The sequence below is a fragment of the Montipora capricornis genome, chromosome 11, assembly GCF_036669925.1.
Source record: "Montipora capricornis isolate CH-2021 chromosome 11, ASM3666992v2, whole genome shotgun sequence".
Taxonomy (NCBI): Eukaryota; Metazoa; Cnidaria; class Anthozoa; order Scleractinia; family Acroporidae; genus Montipora; species Montipora capricornis.
In genome coordinates, this window is record NC_090893.1 from 33,561,214 (window position 1) to 33,573,713 (window position 12,500).

Genomic DNA, 12,500 nt, shown 5'->3' on the forward strand with positions numbered 1-12,500 from the left:
TGAGTTAAGATTGAGTTAATATTGAGTTACGGTTTTTGGCATTTTTGGCACTTAAATCTAATAAATATTAAGTAGAAGTCACTGAGAAGACCATCAAACACCGTTTTCGTGAAGTGCACAGGTGTATATTTGCGAAATGGTTTTAAACTGATCAAAACAATCTTGAAATTTCATGCACGGCAGTATTCTTGTTTAACACTTTACCAGTTTCAGCACTTGGACTCCTTCGATTTGACTACTGTCTGTTTTGCTGTTATGTGGTCTCATCGATCAGTTGTTCCTTCAGAAGATTATTCCAAGTCGACCACATGGCTGATGGAAAGACCAGACCACAACACCGTACTCTTTTCGACTAGTGAGAGCGATCTTTAATATCCCACGGTTTATGAACGTTGAAGGTTGTGAGACGGGACCTGCGATTTATAGTCCTTATTCGCGAAGACTTGAAAGTCTAACCATTTGCGGATGTTATTGCAAAGGCAGCACTATCTCCTTGGTTATTTTACGACCCTGAATGTTGGGGGCCGGCCGGAGTTGAACTCACGATCTCCTGCATAACAAACTGAGCCACCGGCGCGCGGTTGTTCCTTCTAGCGATCAACTCTATCGACGCAGAAAAGATGTCTTCTTGTAAGGGTAAGGATGGGATTTACTGTTAAGCCAGCTTATAGCCCTGGCGGCTAAACGATGAAACGTACCGTTTGTCGTCCAGCAGCGTGGTTTTCATGATCGGCTAAACGTTATCGGAACTAGTGAGCTGCAGGAGTGTTTATGTAAAATATAGAATCCGGAACCTGGAACGCGTTTTTTCCCTTACTGATCCTAGCCTTTGAACAGAAGTGCCTTTGTCAGTTCTCATTTATGTTCTTGCAAAAACAAAAGAAACCGTGCACGAAAAAACAAAATTAATTAACAAGTAAATAAATAAACAATGAGAAATAACTGTAAACTGCTTTATGCAACATGATTTAAAGCAGTGCAAGTTTTAGGATGGTAGAAAGTGTAGACAGAAAGAAATGTTTATCGTGATTTGGTCAGATCATAGACATACTTTCAATTTCAATACTCTGATTTCAAAACTTGTTTGTAGACCTTTTTTTAACCGGTTGAGTAGGGATCCAGACAGACAATTTTTAATTAACAATTAAAGATCACCACTTAGAACGCTTGCCAACGACTCTGTGGTTAACTATCAACATTCCATTGTGTGAGAACCAGAACCTGGACTGCGCAAAGATCCCAAGTCTTACCATGTAGAAATGGGAAACAGAAGGTGAGCGAAACAAACTTCTTTTCATAGTGTTTTCACTGCTTAGTAACAAGTCATATTTTAAAAAGGGGCCAGTATAGATTTCGAAAAACAATGCAAATCGCACCCGTCACCTTTCTAGTCACAAAGTAACTCGCGAACCGGGCACCGTGACACAATCCGGGCTGCAGGTCTAAAACACGGGTCACTTTTGACGGGTTACTCGTGGCAGGTCATTATTTTACCTTTTCGAAAGTAACCCAAAACCCTAATTGATTTGGGTAACCATAGACCTAAACTTGGCTTTTAGGCCTAGGGTTAGGCAAATTGAGAGTTTGGGGTTACTTTTGAAAAGGTAAAACAATGACCTGCAAGTACGAAAGACCCGTCAAACTGAAAGTGACCTTTGTTTTAGACCAAACCCCATCTCGGTCATATTTTTCTGGGACACTTGATGCCACACATAAGTTCACCCCTTCCCCCCTTTTCGATAGGGAAAAAAAAAACTATTGACTTTTCTCACGAATGCCCAAAGTCATGGCGTGATCAACATTGAAAAAGGGGGGAAGGGGTTGTATTTTGGGTTGGTGTCACCATCTTTTTGGCTGGGATTGTAGCTAGGCAACTAGACGTCATAGCGGACCGAAGTAGGGATTAACGTGCAGTTAATTTCATAAGTTACAGTTTAAGTTACAACTTAATAGCACTTAAAAGAAAAATGTAACACCATCAAGGCCAGGCGAAACAATCAAGCATTACTTTCAACATCTTGTGTCTTTCAACTTTGCAGTGAAATGGTTTTCCGACATGTGGGACTAGGTCAAACATTTTCATTTATTTAAATGCTCGGCTCGTTTAACTGCCAATATTACAAAATTTCGGTGAGTGGCAAACGTAACAGTTGTGTTGACGCATTGATGTTTTGAAATTTCAGCGGTTATGAGCAAAAAGCGTAATGCGGGCTCACTTCGTCAAATGTTTCCCTCTCGTTTACGGCGTGTTGATCGACCATGATGCCGGACGCCAAATACGGTTCATCGTAGCCGCCGGGCCGGCTTTAACTGGCTTAACAATACAGCCCATGTATCTCTCTAAGGTATCGTTTTGACGTCGATAGACTTATAATAGTAGCAACGAGAATGATGCCGTGAAAGGTGTAATAATTAGAAGATTGTTTTGATCATTGGAAAGCCATGCCATTTTGCAAAATTTTGTGCAAATATATCTTTCAACGCGAAGAAAACAGTTATCGAAGTGACTTGTTCTGAATATTTATTACTTTTAATTCCGAAAAACGCCAAAAACTGTAACTCAATCTTAACTCAAACTTAACTCAAACTTAACTCAAACTCAACTCAAACTCAACTCAAACTCAACTCAAACTCAACTCAACTCGTAACTCGATGAATAGCCGATCCCGAAGGAGTTTAGAAAGTACTTCATCAGTTTGAAACAGCTACCAATTTGTTATTGTGCGCCCGTCCAGTTTGCTGAGTACACCAAATTGAAATCGCTTTACGTTACGTTCTTCTGGAAGTCTAATTAAAGAAGGTAATCTTGTCGGTTATTGTTTGTCTAACAAGTTCATAACTTTCATTAGCACAATGTTACGTCATCTGTGAAGTGACAACCGCTTCATGCAAATGTACCAAGTTACCGTTGAAGAAAGTGAGCTCATCACTGCACAGCAAAGTTCCTGAACAATGATTTGCCAAAGAGGAATCGTATTTAATATATTAACAGGTAAGATAGTCTCCTTTGCAAAAACGTTGAGAAAAAAAACAACAACAACAAAGTTCGACTGAGTCATGATGCCGTTCAAATATTAGAGCCTCTCTCTCTTATCTCGTGTTTACGACTATGAAGTTATCGGATCATTTTGACGAAAAATATGCCAGTATAGCTTTAGCTTTTCCCAGCTCAGCTGCTCGGTACTTATTTGCCGATCTCATAACATCCCAAAGGCTCAAAAGAATCAGCCATGCGAAAGGGAAAAGGCAATACGCAGAAGTTGCGTCTAGGTTAAAGTAGCTCAAACATTCTGCTCAGTTGATTTTATTTGTATTGTCACGTTTTCTGGTTTTACTTAGCGTTAACTCAAAGCCGAAATCCTCGCCGCATGAGCAGGAATTTTTAAATATGCAGTAACAAATAGCATTTTTTTTCCGATAAGTAAACGCTGGGTTTGCGAACTGCTCTCAGCACGAAGAATGAAAGTGTTGTGCGATTAAATTTCGCCAAAGTAAACAATTTCCCTGTCAACGCAGAATTTCTCACACTTTGACAGCCCAAGTGAGCTTTATGCCACAAATGGAACAGTTTATCTGCGAAATGAAAAAAAAAATGCGAAGTTCTTATTTTCTATGGAATGTTCTCACTGCGTTTGCAGAGGACGGGAAGGGGGGACAAGATATCCATGTGACCAGTGCATGAGTGCAAACACGGGCGCACTATTATAGGGTCATTTGTGAACAACTAATACTTAATAATTGTGTTACACAGTGGAAGATGGTAATGAATGAACACAAACTCTACAGGATATTATGATCGTCTTGCAGACTTATACGAAAAATTCCTATCTACTTGAAACACGTAACTCTGAAAAGGAACAATGTACATGCCACGATATTCATGCCTTACTCTTCCATAATGACGAAAAATAATGCTCTACGTTTGGTTACCAAGAATGGTGTAAGTTCCTCCTTGTAGCCCGCATCTAAGTGTGGAGAGAAATGGAATAAAAGATGGAATGAAAATGGGAAGTCTTTTTAAATTTGAACACGGGATGCAGAAAATTTTCCATGAATTTGAATAATAGGGCTTTACTCGTTAATTTATATTAATATATAGTGTATGATGAGTGAAAAGTGCAGCATAATATTACATCTCAATTTTGAAAGAAAAACTTAACAGTATCCCTTAAGCGGTCGTATATGCGAAAGCTCACGAAACACACTTCTTACTGCAATGAACGCGTGACATATGGTCACCAATCTATCATGCTACATTGAGTTTTCATTAATTTCAGTCAATCTTATTAATCATTGGCATTTAGCGAGTGGAATATAAAATAACTGCTGAGTGAAAATCTTGGAGGCCATGCCAGGCTCTCAGAGTAAACTAAATTGAGTTCTTCCGCGATCTCGTCTACATAGTTCGAGACAGATAGAAAACAGAACTGGCTTGTAAGAGTTTGCGTAAAGTAAAGCGGTCGAGGAGAAGTTTAAAAAAAAATATCAGTTATCGATGATTTTTGTTTCAGTTTTAGTTGACAACAAATTGTGCAATGGGCTTAAAACTCCTTTTTGACAGAAGCTTAAGCCTTAAGTCCTTACTTTCGGAGATTTACACATGCAAATCCCTTGTATCGATATTGACACCTTTTATTAAAGCTATATTGCCCGCGGGAATAATCCTTCTGAGAGAATTGTTTATTGAAAGTGAATGCGCCGGAAAAGATGCCTGCTCTGTCCTTTGAACTGAATTAAAATTATATATTGTTTGTGGACCGAATCGGAAAGAGAAACCTGGAATAGTAATTGAAAGTTTCCGCATGACTCCCGTTTTAGGATAATGCTTTTCCTCAGGGAAACAGGGATGCAAAAATTTTGATCGAGTGCTGAAATATCGGCATGACGAATTGGTTAGCTGAAAGGATGTGAACTAAGCATGGAAATTTCTGGTCTTCATTACATTCCTTACATAAACACAAAAAAACATAGAACTAACTAAAAGTATACTTTAATTAAAGCAACATACTGCTATTTCACCATCGACTAAAGCCTCTTTCCTTGATATCCGTATCAGAAAAAGCGCCTCATTAAATGGGTGCTTCAATTAACGTGATTGTCATCAGTGTGCGGGATTATTTTCGTAAATTCTCTGGATCCGTAAACTTCAGATGTAAACATTAGAGTAGGTGGCTTAATCAAGTCTTTATCGAGCTGATTTTGAAAAACAAGTAATTTAACAGTATTTAGATAGTTAAGTAAACAAATTTTATACTAACTGACACAGGCATCACACGGAATAATCGAATCTCGACAATTCAAAAAGAGGAGCCTTCATTGATGACTTAAAAGAGACCTTTGCATCTTGCTTCTCTTTTGGGTAACCCAAACGAGATGTGGGATATTTGGAAATCTCTATTTCTGGAAATTGCGAATAAACATGCCCCGATAAGGAAAAGAAAAGTGAAAAGTAAATATTCACCGTGGATATCATCCGAACTGAGGCAGAAGTTAAGAAAGCGTGATTTTTTTTATAAAGCAAGCAGTCAAGCAGAATTCGCATCAAATGTGGAATGATTATAAAAAGGCAAGCAACGACGTAAACGCTAGTATTTAGGGACGCCAGGACTAACTTCTTTAATGAGAGCATTAAGAAGCATAGTGGTAATCTTAAGGAAACTTGGAAAATAATAAATAGTTCCCTGGGACGCAATTGTAAAGTGACAGTTATAAATGAACTCGTTTATGATGGCAAAGATTTTACATAAAAGCACGATATACCTGAGCAGATGAATAACCACTTTTGTTCCCTAGGTAGTAAACTGGAATCTGGTATTCCAGACACTGCTTTTCAACTAGAGGACTTTTTAAATAGAACCGACTCAAATTTTTATTTTTGCCGTGTAAGTGAAGGGTACATTCACAGCCTGATCACTAAACTCAAACCCTCGGTAGGTTGCGGATTGCATAATATTTCTAGCAGACTTCTAAAGCTTTGTAGTCCATACATCTCAAATTCTATATGTGATATTCTATATCAAGTGTTGGAGACTGGAATGTTTCCTGATGATTGGACAAAGGCAAAAGTACAACTTATTTTAAAGTCCGATGAAAGAAGTATTTCAAACAAATATAGACCGATTACTATTCTACCTGCCATATCAAAAATTATAGAAAGGGTCATGCATACTCAGCTGTTAGAGTATTTCCACGCAGGAAATCTTTTGAAAGACTCTATTTCTGGATTTATACCGATTCATTCAACCTTTACAGTTTTTATTAGTGCATTAAACCTTTGGCTTACCAACATGGATGCTGGTAAGCTTAATGGTAGTGTCTTTATAGATTTTAATAAAGCCTTTGACACTGTAGACCATAAATAATTAAAATTTATTTTTACGGTGTCAATGGCAATTAATGCTCTTCAGTTGCTTAAATCATATTTGATTGATAGAAGAGGGTCCCCAATAGGGTTCTTCAATCCCGCCATCCCGACCAAAATTTTTCCTTCATCCCGAAATCCCGAACGGTTTTATCGGCCAATCCCGATCCCGATCATGACGTCACAACATGATGCCCATTCCTCGTCGTCAATTGCAACTACAGTTGATTTAGAATACGCCTGTAGTCTTTTCCAGCAACCTTTTATGATCCAATTGACCGTAATAATTAATAATAGCAATTCGCAATTATAGTTTTGAAACCGAAATGATGAGTGATTGTCCATGATTAGTAATAATTGAATCTGTTGACTTGTTCCACTTTGTTAAACTCGGTGTAAGTTTAGATTTAATTAAGCAGTAGGGAGGTTACGCATCAGTGTTCCATAAAACGGCGATAATGGCCTGTGATATGAGTGCTAACGTATACAATCATCTACAAGAATACTTTTCTTCCTAAAATTCCTAATTAGCATGTAAACAATGCCGTCAAGCTAAAAATGGCAAACTGCGACAAGCAGGCGTTTCGAAAGGTGAGGAAAATGGCTAGGTGATCATCACTGCCGTTTCACGTTTGTCATAAAAGTGAAGCTTTAACTCTCTAGTAATAACTTTAGAGTGTTTTCAGTAGCATCCATTAAGAAGTATTTTCAGACTTTTCAGTTAATCATGGCAATGGCTTTCGATATTATTCTGTCATTGAAGCGAATAGTTCTTCCGAACCAGTAAACCGTTCCGAGAAGGAAGTTGACGTCGCAGTCCAAAAATGCCAGGAACGTCACCAACACTGTCAGTTCGTCGTTTTCATCACCAACGGACTGTTCTTCTGAATCTTCATCGCTGCTAGACGAATCGTACTTAAGAACGCCTTCTTCGTCGTCTGCATCTCCTACTTCGTCCCTCTCAGTTTCCTTGCGAAGGGTTCAGCTGGCTCAAGGGAGACCGGATGTAGGTAGGTAGGTAGGAAGGCAGCGTTCCGGCTATTGCAATCGTAATTTGTTTTCTGACAGAGTGCTGATGGACTGCCGCGCCAAACGTCTGGGCCCAATCCCTAATGCTTTGTTTAAATTGTAGCGTTGTCGTCACAGGTGTCAAGGGCTGCATGGTAGGCATGGACGAGAGAAACATGGTGCGTTTGGGTACAATGCCTTTGTACCCTGGATTTGTAAAATAGTGCGCCGCCCAATGGATTGTTCTTTTAACGCCCTCTTCGGCTGCACTTCTAAAGTTTGTGGATCTTATTACGGTCAAAGTTCACAACAAAGATCACTCCATAGGGGTCACAAAAGGTAGGTGTTAGCGTGGTGGAAATTTCCGGTCGTTTCCGTCGTTGGCGACGGAGAAAGTTGAGCTGAGTTTAAATTTTTCGGCGTCAAAGATCCCGGATCTCGAGGCTTCAAATGACGATTTCCCGGATCCCGCTTCGTAATAACGCTAAATCTCGCGTCCCGCCCATAAATGCAATCCCGAGTCCCGCTCTCATATTTCTTTATAATCCCGAATCCCGAGCTCCAAAAAAGCCAATTCCCGGATCCCGAAAACCCTATTGGGGACCCTCATAGAACACAAAGATCTTACGTAAATGGAGTCTTATCCATAGAACAATGTGTATCATGTGGCAATCCCCAGGGTTCTATACTTGAGCCATTTTTGTTTATAATTTATGTAGAGGATTTCCCAAAATGTCTGCAACATACAACACCTGGTATGTTCGCCGATGATATGTATATATCCACAATTGAATGTTCCTTAAATAGTGATTTAGCTGCAGTACACGATTGGCTTAAGACAAACAATTTAAGGACGTTCGCGCCAATTGTTTCTGCGCATCCTTACTGCGCACGCAAATGCATACGCCACGTCATACACGAGCGCGCGCGCTGAGTTATAAAATGAGAAATGGTAGGGCAAAAGGCCATTGCTATAGCTTTGCCTGGATTTAACGGTCTTGGACGTTCGGTGACCCCTATTTTTCTTTCCAGAAACGGATTTTATTTACATTTCTCTCCACGTTGTCCAAAAATGAACAAAAAATCAATGTGGGAAGTTAAAAAAATTTCAAGATTTCTGCTCACGGGACATCAAATCCTGCCATCTTGCGGCTGCAAGGCGCGTGAAACTGTGGTCGCTAAATGCGAACTTGATCTTTAAGGAACCTCACCAGTTGACTAAATTCACTTAATAAGTCCACTTAAATAATATTTGGCAGAGAAGATTTCACTTCAAAGATTTAATTGCAATATATTTGGGTTTACAGACACTGGCCTTATTCCTGGGTGTTTTCCGGGCATGTTCTCTCCAAAACGAAGTCGGTGACCCCCCATTTTTTTTACATTTCTGACATAACTAAATCATTATCTTACAGTGGTAAAAGTTTAAGAAAATTTTTCGCGCGAACATCCTTAAGTTGCAATACCTCCAAAACTTGTTATATGACTAGACAAAAGCTAAATTCACGAATTGAAAGAGATGGATGATTGGCCAATTGAACACTGAAACCTTCTACTAAGTTATTGGGGGGTCATATTGATGAAATGCTAACCTGGAATGTAGTTAGCTCGAAAACTAAACGACAAGCAGGAGACTGTTAAGACAATTTACTATTCGCTTGTACAACCTTAATTTGATTATTGTGATGTTATATGGAATGACTGCTCCAAAACACGTGCTGACAAATTACGAAAATTACAAAATAGAGCAGTACGGATGAGGGCTGATTACTCTATTCGATCAGCTAAATAATAAAGACACCTCATGTCAACAGTCCAGATAAAATTTCCCTCATAAGGGATTCCCTTTTCCCCAATACTGCCTTTTGCCTCTCCTTTGCTATTAATTCTAGCTGTCTCGTGTGCTATTAATTCTCTACCCCTTTGTCCCATCGTGTAGCCATCACGTCAACAGTCCAGATAAGATCTTTCTAATAAGGGATTCGCTCTCCCACAGTACTGTCTTTTGCATCTCGTCTGCTATCAATTCTATTTCTTTATCGTTATCGTTATCGTTATCAAATATTCGTTTCATATTGACTTTCAATTTTTTCATTCCTCCTCCGAGACATCCAATAACCATTGGAATCACTTTAACAGTATACCCCTCTCGTAATTCGAAGCATAACTGTTGATACTTTCTGATCTTTTCCTCTCGTTTGGCTTCCTTATTTGATTCGTTCGGGCACTTCATATCAACCAACAGTATCGTTTTCTTTACTTTGTCGTCTAATATGAGATATGGTCTTTTCGCAATACAGGTCGTTGTCATTCGTTGTTCCCAGTCCCAAAAAAACTTCTTTTCATCGTTTTCGATCACTTTTCCTCGTTCCCAATTCACTGCATACCACTCCGTCTCTTCAGGGAGCAGTTCATTTTCAATAGCCCACTTCACTGCTAGCACTTTCAGGGTATTGTCGTGTCGTTTGACATACTCTGATCCTGCTAGCTTCTTGCATCCAGACTGAAGGTGTTGAACTGTTTCTCTGTGCTCCCCGCATAGCCGGCATTTGTCAACATCCACTAATCCCCTGGTTTTCTTCCTTACTTTTGTTTCTATCATCTGTTGGTATAATGTTTATTATTATTATTATTATTATTATTATTATTATTATTATGCAGTATGTAGTACGTAAGTATGCTTACAAATATAAGTAGGAAAAGGCACTATTGTGTAACAATCCCTACTGTTAAACCTATTTACAAACCAATTGGTAATAACTAACGAACCAACATTTGAGAAAGGAACAAGAGTTTATATTCCTTAATAACTCGTCGAAACCTTGAATGACCTTGCTATGTTTAGGGTGTACGATAAAACTGCCTTCTGCATATTAAACAAAACCTGGTTCCCTCTATCCAAACCTAAAAACTTCCTAACTTTCTCCGCCGTCTCCATAGAGTAGCCTCCTAGTACATCAACTATCACATTAAACTGTGTGATAGTGTGGCCGGGGAACTGTTGGCGCATCTCCCATCTCAACGGCGCATACTTGTCAGTTTTCTCCTGTTCCTTCTGTTCTCTGTTGGAAACCCAAGGGCAGCTCATCTCAATAAGGATCACCTTCTTCTCCTTTCTGTCTACAATTCTCGCATCGATTCTGTTAGCCCTGACTTCCGTATTTTCAGCAAATACTGGGACATCCCAGTACGCGCACGCTCGGTCATTCTTGTACTCGGGTTTAGGTGAGACTGGAGAGTACCAAGGGGGGATACACTGGATAAGATCTAAGTCTTTCAGGAACTCGAAGAAAAGGATTTTCAAGGCTGCATTGTGTCTCTGCATGTACTTTGTCTGTGCCAAGGTACCACATCCGCTAATCACGTGGGCCATAGATTCAGGCCCTTTTCCACACATACGACACGTGGTATCCGAGGTGGTCAGCGTCTTCGTCTTGCTCTGGTGGTACAGCTTAGTGGGGAGTAATTGCTGGTATAACTCATAGATTCCAGCAACAGTATGCACAGGTGCAGACTTCCACTTACTAAGCCAGGTGAAGCAGTCAATAACTTTGTTATCATCCCATCTTTCTCCGAACAGCTTTCCTTGCCACCTCTGCTCTCTTACTTCCCTCATGCTTCTCTCTTCTTCTCTCGCTCGTAATGTTCTCCCTACTCCTTTAACATGTGCTTCCTCACCTGAGTCAGTTTGCAACGCTTTGGGATCTGGGTATGAAAGGTCCAGAGTAATGTCCATTTCCAAAGCAAATTTCTTGGCATCCTTTACGAGTGATCTTCTTCCTGCTCGTTCGCACTTCTCTTCAAACTCGCGCACTAAACTCATCGTTCGATCTTCGTTTGCGTACAGCTTCATTGTGGTCTTGACTTTGGTCTGCTTATACAGGCTCTCAAATGACTTCAGTCCCCGGCCTCCACACTTCCTTGGTAGGTATAGCAACTCGGTTGAACCGAGTGGATGGTAGCCTCCATTCTCTTTGATGATCTTGCGAGCTTCGCGATCGAGTTGTTGTAGATCTGCGAGCGGCCATGTTAGTGTCCACATAGGGTAGGTGACAACTGGTAGTGCGTATTGATTAGATGCTAAGACTTTGTGGAAGTCTGATAGGGGGCTCGACCATATAATTGACAGTCTCTGCAAGCAAACCTTTGAAGCTCCCCACAGAACAGAGCTGTCCTCTTGCTTAGAATTTTCTAAAACTCCCAAAAACTTGTAAGTTTCTCCCTTCTTCAGATTTTGTATGACCTGCCTTTCTCCGATGGCAGTGCCTCCCAAACTGCTGTCCAATGAACCTCTCCTTACATGAGCTGTAGAACACTTCTTCTCGTTCCACTCCAAACCGACATCTGCCATGGCTTCCTTAACTGTCTTCATTACTCTCTCAAGTTTATCCTTCGACGCTGCATATATCTTCATATCATCTATGTATAGCAAGTGCGTAATCTTGCCACTCAGTGGTCTTGACAGCTTGTATCCTTCCGATGCTTTCAACTTCCAAGATATTGGGTTAAGGCATAAAGTGAACAACCTCGGACATAAAGCGTCGCCCTGTGGAAGGCCTTTGTTGAACCTTATGACGTCAGAGGTTTCATACCCTTCCTTTGTTCTGGCCGTGATCTTCGTATTCCAGCTTTCACACAGACTCGCCACTGTTCTGCACATCCATAAGGGGAATTTGTGCATCGTCATCATTTCTTGCAACCAAGCATGGCTTACAGAATCGAACGCCTTTCGCACGTCGATCCAAGCCATGCTTAGGTTCCTGCTTCCATTTCGACTATCTCGACAAACCATTCTGTCAATCATTAAGTTGTCCAAGGTCCCACTGCACTTGGTCCTGGCTCCCCTTTGCTCTTCTTCTAACAGGTTGTGTGTCTCCAGATGTTCGTCCATTGGTGACAATAAGCAGGTGGTAAACCACTTATACTGCGTGTTCAAACAGGTTATAGGCCTCTGGTTCTGACTGGAGAGCTCGCCCGGCTTAGGGATCAAATTGGTTCTCCCTCCTGTGAACCAGCTGGGATATCCGACTTCGCCCGTTAAGATGGTCTCGAAGCTAGCTGCAGTCCCTTCATGTAAAGTGACAGCCCTTTTCCACCAGTAGTTTGCAATTCTATCGGGGCCCGGGGCACT

At 40.5% G+C, this 12,500-nt stretch overlaps 1 protein-coding gene across 1 annotated transcript in view; it reads left to right on the forward strand.

The window, feature by feature from the left end:
- The first annotated feature begins 2,881 nt into the window (after positions 1–2,881).
- Positions 2,882–12,500, forward strand: part of LOC138024840 (uncharacterized) — a 32,803-nt gene continuing 23,184 nt past the window's right edge. The window contains exon 1 of the mRNA XM_068872030.1: positions 2,882–2,992. Within this exon, the coding sequence (XP_068728131.1) occupies positions 2,953–2,992 (40 nt within the window). The 5' untranslated portion in view covers positions 2,882–2,952. The remainder of the gene's footprint in view (positions 2,993–12,500) is intronic.